A 20,196-nucleotide genomic window follows, 5' to 3' on the forward strand; every position below is an offset into this window, starting at 1 on the left:
CAATAAATGATTGATTATTAAATGAACTATTCTGGCCCGAGAACATGGAATAAATCATATTGTGTTATAATTCACGTTCCAGTTCGTCCGAGCATGATAAAACAGAAAACACGCAAAGAAAGATACTGACCTAATATCTTCGTGAGTGTGTGGCTCCGTTGGATTGTCAACGCCGCCGGCAGACAAATCGTTGCAAAATGCTGCAAGAAAAACGACCCATTGAAATGTATATCGGTTGAAAACGGCTGCGTCGCGAAATAGGTTAAGATCACGATGTACGAGACAGTTGCTCAGTGAATTCCCGTTGCAAGGTTACGTTTTCTGCGTGTTCAGCGCCGCTTTCGAAAGACATTTCATACGGACGCGAGTCACCTTAGCCGGCGGACAAGATGGTATAAAATCTAGGTTAGGATTGTGCACGTGTGTAAAGCCTAAACGTTCCAATTACCGAAATAACTTTCAGTTACCGGCGTCTTTCTCGACGTTTCGCGCATTTTTGCTGGCTCTGTCCTTACGAAAACGATCGATCCTGCTTTCAACGATAAACATGCAAATAAAACGAATTCAGTTATATCGATTTTTAGCTTAATTCTGCTACGATCCACGAATTTTTATATCCTCCAGTGTCATTCTTGTTTGAATAAACAAAAGAACGTGGAATTTCGTTCAGATTTCTTTTCACTTCAACATAATTTGCTCGATTTGATTTCTTCAGAAAGTATATAGTAACGGTCGTAGTATATACATAATAATGTACACGTAACATCCTGTTCGAGATTATCGTCTATCGTGTGATCGAAAGAATTTCTGAATTATCCTTTATATTTTATAATTTATAATAATTATATTATTTATTTCTTTATATTATAATTATATCATAATTGTTGAATTATCTCTTTCTAAAGGCTCACTTAGTTCCACTAAGTTTTCATTCTGAAAAAATAAATTCATACAACGTTTGCCAGATGTTTTCGCTCGGCTAAGAACTCGGTACGACTGCGTTACTATGATTGTGCCGTTGTTTCTATTTATTGATTGGCATAGCGTAAAATCTATATAGCTGACTCTAAATATAACAATATTATAGGCAATATCTACACGTTTATTTTGCACTTGACATGCAAGTGTATTTATGTAACTGCTGATAGTCATTGGGAATTATTTCCGTTTGAAATTGATGAAACGCCAATGTCAATCGCTGTGACAAAGTTAATCGAGAAAGATAAAGCCTCGAATTGTCAAATATTTTATATAAAGAAAATTACTCTACGTCTTATATTTAAAGTTGAACGAACAAGTAGGCAATAAAAGTTAATTAATTTATAGGCAATTCGAGAATGAATTTTTTTTTTTTTTTTTAAGTCTTCATGGATGTCACTTTCTTTGGAACATGTTCTCATGTTTAGATCTCGAAGTTAATGGCTTTTTAAGCTTCCTCCACGTCAAAAAATTCACTTTTTGAATAATAAGAATTACGTGTAGAGATGCTTAGGTGAGGCATGGTCAAAAAAAGGTTAGGAACGACAAAGATTAAGAAATAAATGCGTTAATTACATTCAATTACTCTCGGAGTGATTGTTTGCCAAAGTGCTTTCATAAAGATAAGGAATCATCACTTGAGAGAAATAAGCGAGATAAAGCATAGTCATTACGTGCATACATAGCCGCATCGCGTGTCTATTAATATTAATTCTTTTTGTAATAATTTACAAGAGAATCTCGGACAATAGCGTGTCTTGATTCACACCGGCCCTCCCCATTTATGTTTCGTGCAGCGTCATTTCTCATCTTACGCGAACAAAACCCGGCGCGGCGCTCTATATAGCGTCTAGGAACTCTCGAAGTTGCTTGGAAGATCGATAAGGTTATCCGTGTCAGAGTTCTACGCCTCTTGTTCTCTTACGTACGGCGTAAACACGTCCAACACAGACAGAGCCACCACGTAAGGTCGTGGCCACACGCGAGCATCGAAATGACTGATGTAAAACCGCAACTTCTGCCTCGTCTATCTTGTTCGTACGTAGTAGTATCACGTAGCTCTCTGTTGATGAGCAAGTAGCTGAGAAGTTTTCTCAATTGCGTACAATGAAGATTACATCATCGTACAACCAGCGTAATGATGATGCTCGCGTGACGTTTCAATGATTGTGTAATCGTGGTTTAACCCCTTGCGCTGGCAACTGGTTCGCGCGGACCATAACGAGTGACCGAACCGTAAATAATAATTCGTCGCTTTCTTTTTCGTCTGAACTTCGTCGATACGATATCGCTGGATCGAAATTGTTAAGAAATAATAAACTTATCATTTACATCGTTTCTAAATATTTCCTTTCCGTTAATNTTAATTATCATTACTTCTGTTCATATTATTATTAAACTTCTATTAATGTTAAACCTCCAGTATTATTATTCGTCAATTAATCAATATTAGTTAAGTTAATAATTAGTAATAAAATGATTGACTTTTCAAAAAAAAAGAAACTTGCAATTTCAACCACTTGCGCTGCAACTGATTGCGGACCATAACGAGTGACCGAACCGTATACAATAAATTCATTCGTCGCTTTCTTTTTCTTCTGAACTTCGCCGATACGATATCGCTGGATCGAAATTGTTAAGAAATAATAAACTTATCATTTACATCGTTTCTAAATATTTCCTTTCCGTTAATGTTAATTAACATTACTTCTGTTCATATTATTATTAAACTTCTATTAATGTTAAACCTCCAGTATTATTATTCGTCAATTAATCAATATTAGTTAAGTTAATAATTAGTAATAAAATGATTGACTTTTCAAAAAAAAAGAAACTTGCAATTTCAACCACTTGCGCTGCAACTGATTGCGGACCATAACGAGTGACCGAACCATATACAATAAATTCATTCGTCGCTTTCTTTTTCTTCTGAACTTCGTCGGTACAATATCGCTTGATAGAAATTATCAAGAAGTAATAAACTTATTGTTTGTTTTGCCTGGGTTACATTTATAAATATATTATTATACTTGAAACTGAGAAAATGTTGCAATTTGGAACAAGAAAATCCTCGACGTGCGTGGCACGTTATTCCAGCGAAAGAGGTTTACTCCGTTACTAGTATGATCGATTCTATTCGGATATATCTTGCGATACACTGCCTTTCGTGTCTTTTTCTCTTTTGAAATGCACGTTTTTTTTTACTCGATGTTTTTTTGTAGTACAATAGAAGCTTGAATATTGGAGCAGCGATTAATGGAACGATTGATTATTGGAGCATCGATTATTGGCGGGAACTTCGGGGATACTCCCTTTGAGAAAGATTGGGAAACAAGAATAGAAATTGTGTCAGATTTTCTTGCGGAGGAATTTTCGCGAGAACGAAGCTGCTCGATTGTCTAAACGGTTGTTTAATTAACGCGTTTGGGCTCTACAGGGTATCTATAAAGTCTCTTTACAATTTCAAAAATTTATTACAAAGGCAAGTGAAAAGACAGATAGATGGAAATTATTACAAAATGAGACGTATATATTTAAGTTTTTTTTTTTTGCCTCATTTAAAAAAATACTTAAATATATACGTCTTATTTTGTAATAATTTCCAATTATCTGTCTTTTCATTTTCCTTTGTGATAAATTTTTGAAATTGTAACGAGACTTTATGGACACCCTGTATTATTCTCAAATAGACTCCAGTTTGTGAATTCGTGAATTTAAAATTTTTAAGTTATCTTTATTGAGTATTATTATGCAAACGACTGAGGTAAATAATGTTGGTCAGTATCGTAATTGAAAATAACTGTTTTCGAATGATTAAAGTCGATCTTAGAAAACCAAATGTTAATCGTCACGTAGCGGCACAATACATACGTACAGTGTCTTTCACGTTTTCAACATATTAATTTTTCGAAAAATTGCAATATTTCAGTAACAGAAGAATTTTACATAGATGTAATTATCATATAATTAAACAAATAATAACTTGTCACGTGAAAAGAATTGCGAATTTAATAATACAAATTGCGTCCAAAGCTGTTTTATTGCATTCGAACCGAGTTCTGCATCGTTTCTCAATACGGTCGCCGATTCAAATCTTTATTTAGTCAACCTCGACGAGATAAGAATGTTTCTCTATACACATGTTCCGAGCACCATCGGCTTTTAGTTATCCTTCCCCTTTTTTCCCCCTTTCTGGCCAAGTCAGAGAGCAGTTCACTAACTAAGCAAGTTACCTGGCAACGTTCTTCACATTTTTGAAAATTCTGAGCCTTTTAACCTTCCGCCTGCCGTAGTCACAGTTTTGACCTGTGCTGGGAGTTGCTTGTGTTAGTGATCACACTAACACACGAGCATCATGTAGCTGTGCGCCATATGTTTGCCAAATTGCTGAAGTGACGACGATTAAAGACGAAAAAAATCAGTTTCTGGTAACGTTCTGAAGAAGAAAGACGTGTGCAGCAAATCGAAGCAATTTTTTATTTCAAAGTTTATTTCATATTTTAGTGTTTTTGTTATTGTTTTAGTATTTTAGTATTTAGTATTTAATAGTTCGAATTATTTCTGTTTTTAGTATTTAGTATTTTATACAATTTTTGTATTTAGTATTTTGTATTATTTTTTGTATTATATTTATTTATACTATTTTTATATTATTTTTAGTATTTTCTATTTTTTGTATTATATTTACTATTTAGATTTTAGTTTTTAGCACTATTCTAATATTTTACTGTTTTTATTATTAATTTACTGTTTTTATTCATATTTTTGTTTTTTCTATTACTTTTTTTCCGTTGTTTCTATTTGTTGACGCAATGTCGTCATTGCCAACGAGCAATTTTTCTTTGTCTTCTTTCGCTCAATTTGCACAAGACGTTCCTGACAGTAAATGACATAGATGTAGAGTAAATATAAATAACTTTATTATTCGTTCCTATATGAGTCGGGTGTCTGTCACTGTGTTGGTACTATATCGATAAGGACTTCGGTCTCGAGCGACCGTTACACTCTGTACAGTATGAGGCTATCCGGACGACCCTAAATATGAATTAGTGGGATATTCGTGTGAGTCAGAAATGACTCCAGCACCGGACGCTGAGGTTCAGTAGTAGGAGGGTTAATCTGTTTTTGCGTTTCTAAATTTCTAACGATGAGATTAATAGATAATCTTCTAGAATATATATATATTTTATTATATCTTTTTTGAAGTTTTTTTTTTTTTGGAAGCACTAGAAGATTTTTTATGATTTTACAGTTGGATTACCAATAGAACAGTATTGTTCGACTTTTGTCTTTTATTAGAAGCATTTAGCTAAGACATTCCTAAAGATAATTGAACGATAACGTAGACGAGATTGAGCACACAGATGAGTTTACTCAACATAACAATTCCTTGTTTATTCTTGAATCACTAATCGTATGATAAAATTGTTTTAAAATAGAATTGAAAAAATATATAAAAAAAAAAGAAAAGTCACTGAGAAATGGAAAAAAAAGAAAGAAATTAACAATTGACTTCATTTCTTGAAAATTTCACAATTGTAATATTAAAATACGTGTGAAACATTAGATTATCCTTTTCGAATGAATTATTCAGAAAACAATTACAAGATTCGGAAGATAATTACGATTAAAATTCCATAGTGTTGATAACGTTCCAATATTGCATAAAAAAAAAAAAACAATTTTCACAAATTTAACGATTCTACTATCAACTTCAACTTGGAGTGCGTGACTCATATTTCTATAAATATCGTCTCCTCTCTTCGAAATGTATTCCTACGTGTCCTCTACGTATGTCTGAAACAAAGCACTTAGAGCACCATGAAACACCTCCAAACTTCATTGTTCACTCGTCTTGCCAACAATTATTGCACGACTACGCATAGCGTGTTACAGATCTTCAATTCTTCTTCTTCTTCTTCTTCTTTGTCTCTTCTCGTCTTTGTCTCGGTGATTCGCGTCAGCCCTTCTTTCTTCTCCCAGTTGCAATTAATCCGTCTGTGCTGCGCGAAGCAAGGGAAATGTGCACGACGGGGGTGGAAGAGCGACTCGAGGAACGCATATGCGAGTCAACTCTCGCGGCACGTTCTAATATTACTCGAAGTAGTGAGTCAGAGGCATAACCGGGGCGCAGAGGAAAGACGTCACTCGGAGATAGCGGAGAGAAAAACTCCTTGAAACGCCTTGCGCGCCCACGCCGCCTTTTATTCACTGTTATTCGCATGGGAAATCAAACGGCGGCTCTTCTACGCCGAGGAGGTGATTTTTACCTCGTTAACCACGGTTATAATCCCCTGTTAATCAGAAGTTCTCTCCAGCCAGATTCTCCTGATTTTAACCACTTGCGCTGGCAACTGACTGCGGACCGTAACGAGTGACCGTATACAATAATTCGTCGCTTTCTTTTCGAACTTGTCGATATGACAGAAATTATTTGAGAAGTAATAAATTTATTATTTGTTTTACTTAAATATACTTATAACTGAGAAAATATTACAATTTTGGATCAGAAAATTCTCGACGTGCGTGACAAGAGATTAATATCATTAGAATATTATTATTGTCAAAATTATATTGACTGCAGTGTGCCATATATAAAGTATCTAAAATATCTAAAAAATTAAAATAGATTGGAAAATTATGCATTTCGACCACTTTGATAGTACCTAGTGTTAACCACATGCGCTGGCAAAACTGATTGCGGACCATAACGAGTGACCGAACCGTATACAATAATTCGTCGTTTCCTTTTTGACAACTCGTCGGTACGATATCGCTGGACAGAAATTACTTGAGAAGTAATAAATTTATTATTTGTTTTACTTAAATATACTTATAACTGCGAAAATATCACAATTTTGGAACAGAAAATTCTCGACGTGCGTGGCAAGAGGTTTAACATCACTTCGGGATCTTAGTGTAATTGAAAGTGAAAGTAAACGGTGATTTTTGGGAGTCGAATCGTATTATGAAAATTTTTAAACGAGACAAAAGAACATATTTCTAATTCTAAGATTAAGTAACAGAAGAATTTTTCTAATGTTCCTGTAAAAATAAGAAATGTAACTTTCGTCATTTTCACGTAGTCTTTGAATAAGAGAAACAAAGTTTTAGCTTTAAAATCAATGAAACGGCAATTTTGGTAAAAAAAAAAAAAAAAAATTTCGTTTTACGTAAGTAGACGTATCGAATAACAAAAACAAGTTAATTTTCGAGAGAAATATCAACAAGAGTCAAGAAATTCGAGTGACAAGGTAATTCGCCAAACTTCTCCTTTTCTTCTTTATGCTTCTTCTAAGAAGATCGATCACGAGTGGAAGTTCCCCAGTCCGAACACGGATCTCCGGAAATTTTGCCTTTGCGTTTATTTTTTTCTTGCATGTATTTAACGCTAATCGACTGAAATTTTCAGAAGGCATAAATTTGAAAATAATCGTCTGATGTCACGTTCCCAGACCGTGGCTGGAGGAACTTTCCGCTTGAACGACGACTCCTTTGGTCATTTCCATCATTAGTTTCTCACGTGATGATAATTTTGTCGAGCGTGTAAAGAAAATGAAAATCGATCAATCATGCCCAAATTGTTTTATTAATCGATAGATATTTCTTCGAGGTGTTTATATTGATTTGATCGTATCATTTCGAAAACACACGCGTGCAATGGAAGCAGACATCGGTGTCGACAAAACGAATTAAATTTTCTAAAAATTGTTACTTATTGCCAGACATGTGCAAATACGTATTTTTTTTTTTTTTTCTTTATCGCGAAATTAACTTTGTTGACTTTAATCTTACGAGAGCAAGATTAATTATAATTTGTACAAAGTTTATTTTGTACAAATGAATTGTCGAAATTAACGAAGTCACATTCCTCTAAATATATTAATTTATTCTTGAACACAAGTGACGTAACAAAAATCAGTTGTTTAATCGGTTTAAAAATATTCCTATTTATTTTACGTAGCCGAGTGTAATCGAGTTTAGTCCATTTTCCCTCTTACATAAAACTTTCCCCATTATTCATTCAAGACGTCCTTTAATTAGCACTCTGCCGATCAATAGCCATTCAGACGTCATAACCTCACGATTTTTATTAATACAGAGAGCGTGTGCTTGAAATTGTTTCGTTCGTGGACTTGATCGATCCGCGAAAGGTCAATCTCGAAGGAACAGGATCCTTGTTGACCTTCGTTAACATTTCACAGTCGACGCGACGATGATAACATGTGTGACATCGTTCACCAAATGATTTTGCTAATTTCTAAAATATTGAATAGTGAATCACCGTCGGAGAATGTGTTCTTCGACAGATAAGTTACTTGCCGAGTTCTTACTTTGAACAAGTATTTAACGTGTACACGTGAAACACAGAAATGACACACGTAACGAGTACAGAAGATGTTTGCTCATCGTGTTTTTACCTATTTTCCTTATTTTTTAATTACCTATTTTTTTTTTATTATTATTACTTATTTATCTATATCTTTTTTTTAAACTTTCGTTGTTTTAAACTTTCATTTCCTTGCCACTCTAATGGTAACATGAATGACGCGCCATTTGTTCCATTATAAAAAAGTCGAAGCTATCGCGAAGTATGACCGCGAAAGGTTGTTATCGATAAAACGAAACAGTTCGATACCATTAGTCAGAAAAATGTTTAATTTATAAACGTAAATACTTGTGCGGGCATGTGCAAACATTCGTGCCTACTGCGTTGCTGAAAGCAATAATGCCATTTAACACGATCAGATGGCCATAGTTGGAGGAAATTTATTCGTTTAACCAGTCAGCTTCCAGTCGTTATCTTTTCTTTTTGAGTTAAATTGCGTATTTATTTAAGGAGAAACTCCTCTCTAAAGTCTTTAACGTTATTGCTACTTCATTGTACCAACGCTGCTCAAAATTAGACATTCATGCAAGTCCATTTTAACACGACTGGCTAATTACAATCGAAACTGATACAAAGAATGAAACAAAAGCTTTATCAATGACTCATTCGATTGGAATTATTACAAAGAAGTTCCAATTAAAAAGTATCGCAAGATCTAATTCCTTTCCTGTTGTTTTTCTAAATGGTTGAATTACATTTATTTCTTTTTTATGGAAACAAAGAAGTGATACCAACGAGACAAATTTTTTGTTTTTTTTTTTTTGTTTTTAATAATTAACAGATCCAAGGGTATGTTAAGAGCTTGAGAATTTATATTTAATTGGATAAGAACTCGTAACGTTCCTTTGATGCACAATCTAACTGTCCCCTTTCATTTTAAATATTATTTTTAATCTTCGCGAAATCAATTTGTTCAGATTTAAATGACGAGTTAAAATGATGATTGACAGATAGGATTTACGTAGTCCATGTAATTTTACTAATGTTACTAATTTACCTGATGGCCTATTCGAATTGGCCATTTCCGAATTGCATATTCATTCGAATGAATGAAGTAGTACACATGTAATGTACACACGTATATTTTCACTGTGACCTAAACGAGTTTATGCAGCTGCTTGTAATATACATTAATAAAATCGATTGACACGGAAAACGATACAATCAGAATTAAATATCGAGAAATTGAATCCACGTTTATTCCATTTTGTCCTTGTAAAAATTCAAGACAAATATTCATATAAATATAACAGACTGAAAGTTTTTCTCTTTTCTCTTGACCCGATTAATATTTCCACGTGTGAAATGATTCCATTCCACTTAAATAAATGGGATAAAAATTTTTTATAAGATCACTTTTTTTCTTCTTGTCACTTACGAATCAGCTGTGGACCTTTACATTCGTTCTGTTGTTTTTTTTTTATTTATATTCCTAACGGAAATTTTCAACCAGAACATAATTTTCAATTACGCAGATACGATCGTCTCACAAAGAAGGAACTTCACGATCGATATTGTTAGCCTTCTCGCGAAATTACGCTTTGTGAATAGCCAGGAAGCTCGGCGAACAATGGACGATTTGCAAGACGATAGTAGGAATATTTACACGTGAATAAAATGCAAGTGTATTTCCCGCAGCGATAGGTTCATAGCGAATATATCTAATCAACAATTTCGTTCGTCTCGTGTAAATTAATTGTGTATTATATTCTTGTAACTCTTTCATAAATTCTAATTATATTCTTATAGTTCTAATCTGAAGGAAATGTGCTCTATGTTCATTCGATGGTGAAACAACCCCTTCGTTATTCACCTAAACTATAAAACTCATTCGAGATTTCGCAGTTCTTGCCATCAGTTTGTTAAATACTGTCGTTAAATCATAGACGATACATAGCATAATATATATATATATATATCATAGTTTGAGGGAAATTGTTTTAATTTGATTTACATTCATATTTTATATCTCGTGCAAATAAACGTACATACTGTGTGGAATAAATTTAAGTACTCCAAGAGAGGAAATATTTCAGTATCTGTCCTCTTAAACTTGAACATTTTATCTTAAACGTTTGAAAATCATAATTGAAATTATTACTAGTGTGATTGCGTTTGCTTGGATCTTTTACATACAACAAATTATCGTATTGGACAATGTCTGCGCGTAAAGATCCTTTTATATTATCGAGAATATTGTTCCAGTTCAATGTCAGGCAACATTTAGCTGATGAAACAACCCGTAATATGGCATCATAATCACGCGTGGAAATTTCTTGATATTGTTTTCGTAAGAATTTTTTTTCTTTCCTGAACGTGTGACTCATTCTTGTTTTTCTCGTTGCCAATAAATTATAAAAATGAAGGATCGCGTTCTATCGATTCGCGCGTAATTTTTCAGTACGACGCGTATCACGAAATATACGCGTTATAAAGTAATTGGTTATCTAAATCGTTATATCAGTGATCGATAAATAAAGACGAAGAGTCGTCGCTCCAAATTCGTAAACCATAAAAATGTAACCGTACCATAAAAATAAATAAAAAAGGGAAAAGTAAATAAATAAATAAATAAAAGAAAAAATAAATAAATGTGAAGAAAAGACGTAATAAGAGTAATAAAATAATTTCGCAAAATGATAATTCTGCACATTAGAAATATTACATTATGTCTTGTCTAAGTTTCACTTATTGTTAGTCGAGGAAATGCTTGATGAGATCCCGTTTGGGAATTGAAACAATTGCAAAATTATCGCCGTGCAATTAATGCACACAAGCTGCACTCACATGGATATTCTACTAACACACATGGTCGTAACAAATGCACTTTTTTTGCAAATGCACTTTCCTCGAAAGTCTACGTAACAATCTCGTTTGGAAAGCAAATGTTATTTCATATAACATCCTAGTTACATAGCTGCCAATTATTTTCTTTCCCTACTACTTCTACAATTGTACGATCTTATCATTTCTCAACTATCTATAATTTTTTTTTTTTTTTTTTCATTGCTATCAGTTCTACATAGTGTATTGCGTCTAGCGACAACGAAGTCGTATCATATAATTTTAGTAAAATTTTTGAAATCTATACGTAACAGAATGGTGGTATTTTTACCCCAAGCGATCTACTTTCGTCTAGCTTCTCACTGTGTAAAAGAGTTTTTTTTATAGAAAAATAGTGAGAACCAATTATAACGATATGAATTACAATCGGTCCTTGGCACTAAATAAATATCGTGATCCACACGTGCAACTCCCGTGAACACTCATTTGCTGCGTTAACTGATCCAGCCTCTACGTTCCAAGATCGTTTTGCGTTACTTCGTACAAGAAGCTCGTTCCCGATATTATGTCAGCGAGTAGTATGATTTTACGTAACATCCACATGTATGACGTGTCTCCTATCGAAGATTTACATCCGCGGGAAGTTGCACGTAATATCAGCGTACGTATGATACCTGTTGCACTTTTAACGATACGCGTTATGCAACGAACAATGATATGTCGTAGTCGATCGCGCAATTATACGTCTTTTTTCTTTTTTTTTCTCTCCTTTTATGCACCTTATGTGTGACGTGCATCGCAGCGTTACGTTTGAACAGCAATTAATCCCTCGCCTGGTTAAGTGACGCGAATCGCGTTTATTAACGCATTCACGGCTGATTATTGCAAGTGGAAGTCCGTTTATCTGAAACTTGTCGAGAAACAGACAGATAAACCGTTTATGTAATTGCTATTCGTACAATGAAAGTTAACGCCATTGTTTTTTTTTTTTTTTTTTTTTTCCCAGTCGCGTAAAGTCAGATCAAAAAATTCAGTTGCTCGGATGTCGACTAAAAAAAAAAAAAAAAAAAAGAATTTCATTCAACAGGTTTACCGTGGTTTGTCGTGGCGTTATACCATGATCAAATCTTCCTATTCTCAATTTGTGTCCCACGTCGTAAAATTAAGCGCTGACTCAGGCCTGAGATGATAATAAATCTGTTAACGTTGCCCCGATAGTCGTTAGTGGCACGCGATACACATGTGAGCAGACGTTTCCAACGTCTTCGGTTTTTTTCCCCCTCCATCTTCAACTATCTGATCGATCGTTCCAGACGAATCATTCGAAACAGCCTGCTCGCGTGTTACCCCGTTTCTCAGAAGAAAAAAAAAAAAAAAAAAGAAACGATGCATGGAAAGTTGAAACAAGTCGAGACGGTCAAGTTGGTTCTCGCAAGCGAGAGACGTTCTCGCAAAGTAACTCTAGAAACGTTACCTAGGTGTAACGTAACCCTTACGTTATGCTTTCTTTACGTAATAATAGACACACACACACAGCGTTGGCGGCTAAATCCCCAAATAAACGGCGATTGTTCGACGATCTGGAAGAAATCGGGTACCGGAGCGGTGTCTGTCTGTCAATTAGTTCGGAAAATTGGATTTTTCTCGTTCGAACGGAGTTGAAGCCGATAAAGGCAGAGTCGGAACGTGTACGGCATCTCATAACTCGCGCGTATGCGCTGTGTTCCTGTTACGTAATATACGACCGGTAAGAGTTGATCAGGAAGAACAATTAGAAAGTGTACACGGATGGTGTTCTGGCGTACAAGCGAGCTTATGCGATCGTCGGTGCTGTTGCATAAATATCGGCACGCAGGGTTCCCACTTTCTCGCCGTTTTATACGTATATTCCTGTCTTCGACGCTGGCCCGGCTACCTCTTTTCAATCCTTCGCCTGGTAAAGAAGGTCCCTCTCTTCCTTCTTTCGCCGTACGACTCTTTCTCCTACTCTTTCACCTAGTCTCAGCTAAAAATCTCTCTCTTACGAGATACTACACATACTCCGAGAAAGTGCCGAACGAACAGTAGTAGTACAGAGTATTCCTTCGTAGCGTTCTTCTTCTTCTTTTTTTTCTTTTTTTGTCTTTTTCTTCTTTTCCTTTCCGAGAACTGCGTAGCGTGAATCTCCGTTTACGATCGAAGAGTCAGTTTAAGTTGGTTGGATTATCGCTGGTCGATCAGTTCATCGATTATCGACGAGTGTCTCTCACGTGATCGCAAGTTTAGCAATTGTCAAGTTCGGCGCATCGCGCATTTAAATCGTCGCGCGCAACGCGCGCATTCGAAGTGCTTTCTCGTCTGGACGACGATGACGAACTGCTCGTTCCACCTTCTCCAGGCATCATCGATGTCATTGCACGTTCGGTTATTACGCGAGTGTGTACGGTAGATACGCGCGTCCGAGAGAGAAATCCTCCTTTGTATCTTCAGCCGTTTCTTCCTACGGTCATCTGTACTTGGTCGAGCGTGAAATTTTTTCAATTACGGTGGAGATTTTTTTTTTTTCTTTTTCTTTGATGCCAATGAGAGTAGTCTGCTGAAAGTGAAACATAGAATTAGATGGCTGGGATATTACTCTGCAATAGTCGTGAAAGATTGTATTAGAACCCCCACGTGATTGTTAAATCGCTGTGCGATTTCGCGTTCACTCGAATATTATAGCTATCTTGGTAATTGTGCGTGTTAAAGGGGAAAAAAAACAAAAACTTGACCGACCGAGAAGCGAACTTAATTGCTCGTCTGTGGGAAAGGAGAACGAGAAAATGGAGTACGAGGTGAACGATGAAGATTATTTCACGCGGGTGAGTTTCGCATTCAATTTCGTTGATTATTATAATAGATGATTCATCCGACGGTCATCGGCCAGTGCATAATTTGTCACCTCGTTAAAAAGTACACGCACGATCGGAAGTTATTAAACGTGTATCGGTAAGGAGTTGCCGATCGTTCGATTCGCAAATGCGTACAAAATTTTCCTGATCGTTGAAGCGTTAATCGGAGAAATTTTTACGCGTCTCTCTTTCTTTTTTTTTTTTTTTTTTTTTCCTTGCAAAACCACGTAAGATTGTTGGTCGCGAAAGAGCTCCTCGGGATATGAAATAAAGAAACAAGTTGTAGAGCATGCTGAATAGGCTGAAGCATATTTCCTTAAATTTACTTTGTTCGCGAGATGATGAGAAACAGTTTTAAAGAGGAAGGGGCTATTTTAGCTGTAGAAATGGTAAAACTTACTCGATGGTGGAGGTTTTTCCCCATATAACAGGACACAACCTGCAGCTGTACTTTCAAATTTCTCCGCAATCACGCACGCGTTCCTCAGCTTCGTTCGTTATTTTTCTCGGCCGTCGTGAAGGAAAATGAGTACCTTCGAGTAATTGCGCTTATTTACTTTCGCGTAGGTAACGAAAGAAGGATATTAAAGCGTAATGTCCATCGTGTCGAAGAAAAAAATAAGATATTCTTAACAATCCATGTACCGTAATGTTCGCCGTTTAAGGTGAGTCACAGTCTTTCGCGATATTTTTTCATGCGAACGTGGAAGACATACAGATAACAGTGTCACACGCACTTTATATTACAGAGGAAAAAATTTAGTATGGTTGTATTGTGTATTGTGTATAGACGAACTTGTAGACTTTTGTAATTTTCATTTGAAGCGCGTTGCAAAGTCTGCTTCTAACTAAAAAAAAAAAAAAGAAAACTGAGAAGAAAGATTCGATTGTTATACTTGAAACAATCAATTCTTCTTGAACTAATTTAATTACTTACTAAGAAAAAGCTTTTTTTATAATATAATATTAATATATTTTATAGTATAATATTTTTATAATTAATATATTATTAATATATTTTTATATTTTTAATATTTTAAATTTTTTTTATAATATAATATAATATTTTTATAATTAATATATTATTAATATATTTTTATATTTTTAATATTTTAAATTTTTTTATAATATAATATAATATTTTTATAATTAATATATTATTATATTTTTATATTTTTAATATTTTAAATTTTTTTTATAATGTAATATAATATTTTTATAATTAATATATTTTTATATTTTTAATATTTTAAATTTTTTTTATAATATATTAATATATATATATATATATATAAATTATAAAAAAGACTTTTATAATCTTTGAAAATCTGGTATCTGCTGACGATCAACCAATGTACATGTCTGCTGACGTTAAATCTGGTCTTGAAATAGAATTCTCTCGTTCGTGTTTTGAGAGGCGCATTCGTATTCAGGCAGCGTACGTCCTCAGCGTTCGTTGCCTGCAGAAAAATAAACTCTTCTGATCCGCGCCACGACTCTTCAACGTCTTCCTCCGTTTCTTCGAATTTGCCTCTTCTTCTTCTTCTTCTTCATTTTTTTTTTTTTTTTGTTTCTTCCATTTCTGTGTGAATAGCGCGTGCATGCACGCGATACATGTTTATTTATAGCTGGAATGAAGCGAAATGTACATTATTCGCGGTTTCCATGCACGCGTGTTAATTATCTCATGCTGATAGATCGAAATAGCTGTTTCGAGGTGAACGAACTCTTGAAGAATAATAGCGACAATTGGTTTTATTTATGAGAACCCAGAGTCATCAAGTCATTAGTCATTAAAGATATATTTAGCTGTACTGATATTCACGCGAATTTTCTATATGTCTCGTGTTCGTTTGTATGGAGAAGAAAAAGAAAAGGTTAATTTTTTATCGTAAAGAAAAGTTTCTTTTTTCATCAAACAAAAAAAAGAGGTCAGAAATAAAAGGGAGTTAAAAATGATAGATGCAAGTCTAATAGCAGTACAAGATTATGAGAGACGCGACTGAGAAAACATTAAGAAGAGAGATACAATTTTTAATGAATCATCTGCTTAGAACGACTCCACGTAAGCATTTAGCGTAAAGTTAGATTACAACAGAGGATGTTAGATGATTACGAAATACTTGCTATGCTAGTAATAATCAGATATATTACGTTCTAAGTCAGTGACATGCATCAGCCTTGCCAGTACTATATCCGGCATAATTTACAATTATTCTTCAATGACTGACGCGATTTTCTTTAGCTGAAAATCAACACTACGATAATACGATAGGCAAAGGTAGCATAATTTTCTTTAACAGAAATTATCTCGATGTAATGGCGATGATAGTTTCGTGACGTGTAAAAATGTTTCGAGGCCGGAATTTCAGAGGATGTAAGGTCACGGATCAAAATATCAAATCTATTGCGAAATAAAAATTTCCCAGATTTATTCGAGAAATTTGAAATTCAAATGCTCGGACGGACTCTTAAGCTTCTATCTTAAAACGAATTATGTTCCTTTTCCTGAATTCAACGTAGCAAAAGACATCATTCATCACTGTCGTAGAATTTCGAATATGTAGCTTCTATCTTGTAATTGAGGTATACAAAGTTGTCACGTATATATTTCAAGGATGGTACGTATATTGAAAAGATTGAAAAAAGATTGTGCTGCTCGGTGAATCTCAAACAGCCGGGACTACGATCTTAAAAGGAAGAGGCTAATATACGATAGACGTTATGTTACACGTTACATTTTCATATTCGCAAAGAAACGTCTCGAGATAACGTCCCGTGAAATAATTTTATTCACTTCCTTATGGTCACGAAATGTCAGTTGAATGTCTACGTCAGAAATTTTAAACTACGGCGATAAATTTTAATGGACGTAAGATTTCAAGTGTAGGAAGATTTGCGTTAAATATTTATACGTTGTTAGTGTGACTCGTTACTTTTATCTTTTTTTTTTTTTTTTTTCTAACAATATTCACAGCGTTGCTAAACTGATAATTTTATTCGATTACACGTTATATGCATCTTCTCCTGTTGGAGTTGCTGCGTGCATCGAGATAGTTCCAATTTCTCTTTTCACGACGAGTACCACTCGTCCTATATTCGAACGTAGAATCGCAAAATCTAAAACAGAAATAATGAAATCCACTTATCACCGTTAATGTCGTGACTAGCGACGCGGCAAATCGAAGTAAATTTTAACACAAGATACCAACTTGGAGCTGAATATATAATGAACGTAAAGAACATGCAGAGCTTTAAAACTGAGGGAAGTAGGTTTTTACGTCGTTTGAAAAAGAGAAATGTAACAAAAATCAGATAAATAACCTGGTTCCGTTATCTTCTTTTTTTTTTTTCTTCTTTTTTCTCTTGAGCAATTTTATTTCTGCAGTTTCTGGGGTAGCTGAAGTAGAATTAATTGCGTGATTATTGTTTTGTGTGTGATTCGTGTAGATAGTGTATTGCAGGAAAAGGTAGTTAAACAACTTAAAGCTTATTCTACTTGTATAATAAATATATATAATATAATAAAATAATAATATACATATATTCTTGTATATTGTATTTAAATATGATATATTATGTATTTAATATTTATTATAATATATATATATAATAATAATAATAATATAATGTAATAATAATTATTATTATATATTATATATTTAATATTTATTATAATATATTATAATATATTATAATATTATTGTTAATTATTACTTATATAGTTTTATTATTATTAATATTATAGCATAATAATAATAATAATATTATTTATACATAATATATAATATATTATTGTATATTGTATTTAAATATGATATATTATATATTTAATATTTATCATAATACATTATAATAATATCATTAATTATTACTTATACAGTTTTATTATTATTAATATTATAATATAATAATAATATTATATATTTAATATTTATTATAATATTTTATAATAAAATATATATTAATCAAAGATTAAACTTCATATTACGCTTAATTTTATAGCGATGTCCGCAATTTAACATGGTGCATACATCCAATATGATTTATGCATATGTTACGAAGAGATACGCTTCAAACAAGCCAATACATTTCTTCCATAGAATTACTTGCAACTTTATGCTCCTAAAATACATTTGAAAATACATTTGAAACGATCGTTTCGTTCGACGTTAGCAGCAGAGAGGCAAAGAGTAGAGAGGCAAAGAGGTCAATCGAAAAGCAATGGTTCATCGGTGTATGGAAGTTTCATTTTTACAAGTGGCAATCGTTTCGGTGTGTTTCGTTCTCGTTACCTAGATTTCTTGTCGCCGCGGGCCCCGTAAACAAGCAGGCCCACGAAAAAAGAATATCAGGTCACTCGCATAACGGAACGTGCTGTTCAATTTACATTACGCTCCGCCTGCGCACGCACACGCGCGCGAAATTCAGAAAGGAAGAGAAACCGAGGTAACGGAAGTGTGTGTGCGTGTGTATGTGTGAAGCAGAGAAGAAAAAAAAAAGAAAGAAAGAAAGAAAGGAAGAAAGGAAAAAAGAAACGAGAGAGAATATAGAGGCATAGAAAAGAGAGTGGAGAAAAGAGGACGAAAGTTATGAACGATCAGACGAAAAGATGAGAGAGAGAGAGAGAGAGAGAGAGAGAGAGAGAGAGAGAGAGAGAGAGAGAGAGAGAGAGAGACAAATGAGCCTCACTCCTTACTCCCTTTTCCCCCTACTTCTTTTCACCGTGAGTCAGTTTGCCCATTCGCCGTCCCTGGTCGTGGGCCCAGTGTCATCGATTATTCGTTTAACGGGATTTCCACGTCCACGGTGGTGGTGATCTCTCCGGAGAGACCAATCGCGCTAGTTAGGGGTTCCTGGCTTCGGTCAGTCAATGAGCACATTGTTGCGCGCGAGCATCTCCGAAGGGCACCGCGATGGCGATCTGACATTTTCCTATTTCTTTTCTTTTTCCGTATCGGTGCAGTTTGTTCGTTTCTTCGGTAAATTTGCACAGGGGCCGTGTGTGACGCAAGGATCCTGTCTCCTTGCGAGATATCTCTCTCTCTGTAAACTTGGTATTGTTAAACCTGTGCGAGTACCACGTGGGTAGAGACGCGGCGTTTAAACACTTGTGTACACCGTGTGGAGATTTACTTTGCGAATAATACTTTGACCGCTTACGAACAGTATTTACGTACATTTTTTACCTTTTCTCTCTCTCTCTCTCTCTCTCTCTCTCTCTCTCTCTCTCTCTCTCTCGTTTTCTGCGTTATATTGTTCACAAGTTGCGAAACGAGTGTGGCACACGTAATAATAGTTCGAGGCGTTGTCAATGAACGTAAGTCAAGTATAGAAACTGAAGGCGAACTGGAAAACGGATAATATATATCCTTGGATCGGTACATCCTGTTACCGAAATCGGTATGATCGTGTTTTCAAAGAAAATTTGACGGTCGATCATCAAAACCTGCGGTTCATCGGCGTGTGAAATTCCCTGCGTGACGGAATATTATATGTACCAAAGGAAATTTTAGCTAGCAGTTTGTTCTGAAATTAATGAAATAATTCTAACACGTGAAAATCCTACAAAGTGAGATACTTAAGAAAGTATCAAGAAAAGAAAAAAAAAAAAATCTATCGAGCATAGAAACAGAAAAGAGTTACGTAAAAAGGAAATTGAGCTGAGTCGAGGTTTAACGAAAAGACGGCGTGAGATCGGAGGAGGGGACGAGAGTAAAGTGAACAAAAGATAGAGAATCGTAAGAGAGGACTGCAAAGTTTTTGGAAGAGGCAAGTTTCAAGGAGTGCTTGTATGACTACGTAAAGAGAAGAACGGACGCATTTTACATATTTATTATTCGTCGGGGAAAAAAAAAAAAAAAAAAAAAGGGGAACCCGCTGGTGGCAAGCGTGGTTCGCGATAACCCATCCACGCTCAGTCGTCGGCTCGAAATTCACGTCTAGTTAGCACGTTGTCGCAAGTGGCACGAGTGTCGCCGGTTTTAACAAAAATAAAAGCGTGTGGTTCGTTCGTCTAGGAACGAACTTTATTTTAAACGATTCAACACGGGGTCCTTACTGTCAAACGTAAGTTAGCTCATGGAAATTTGTTCTGTTATCCCGCGATAACAAAACGGTAGTCAGGCTAGTTATTATTTCTGTTAATTTTCTATTCCAACGTCAGTGTAGAGA

The 20,196-nt window shown here is 34.8% G+C and overlaps 1 protein-coding gene and 1 long non-coding RNA gene across 5 annotated transcripts in view; both read left to right on the top strand.

Annotated features, from left to right (window-relative positions):
* The window catches only part of LOC122530899 (protein fem-1 homolog CG6966), a 32,431-nt gene that overhangs the window by 8,617 nt on the left and 3,618 nt on the right, over positions 1-20,196 (top strand). Inside the window, exon 1 of one of the 4 annotated variants that reach the window (XM_043658291.1) lies at positions 13,706-13,992. The exons of 2 other annotated variants lie outside the window; for them this stretch is intronic. In XM_043658291.1, the coding sequence (XP_043514226.1) occupies positions 13,954-13,992 (39 nt within the window). In that variant the 5' untranslated portion in view covers positions 13,706-13,953. Of the gene's footprint in view, positions 1-13,705; positions 13,993-19,851; positions 20,092-20,196 lie in introns of those variants that run through there. One more of the 4 variants, XM_043658292.1, reaches the window with a different exon arrangement.
* Positions 78-12,602, top strand: LOC122530904. The gene is made up of 3 exons (XR_006307129.1): positions 78-471; positions 3,461-3,464; positions 12,593-12,602. It is a non-coding gene; the product is annotated as an uncharacterized LOC122530904 (long non-coding RNA).

The sequence above is a fragment of the Frieseomelitta varia genome, unplaced genomic scaffold (genome assembly GCF_011392965.1).
Source record: "Frieseomelitta varia isolate USP_RPSP 00005682 unplaced genomic scaffold, Fvar_1.2 scaffold_363, whole genome shotgun sequence".
Classification (NCBI taxonomy): Eukaryota; Metazoa; Arthropoda; class Insecta; order Hymenoptera; family Apidae; genus Frieseomelitta; species Frieseomelitta varia.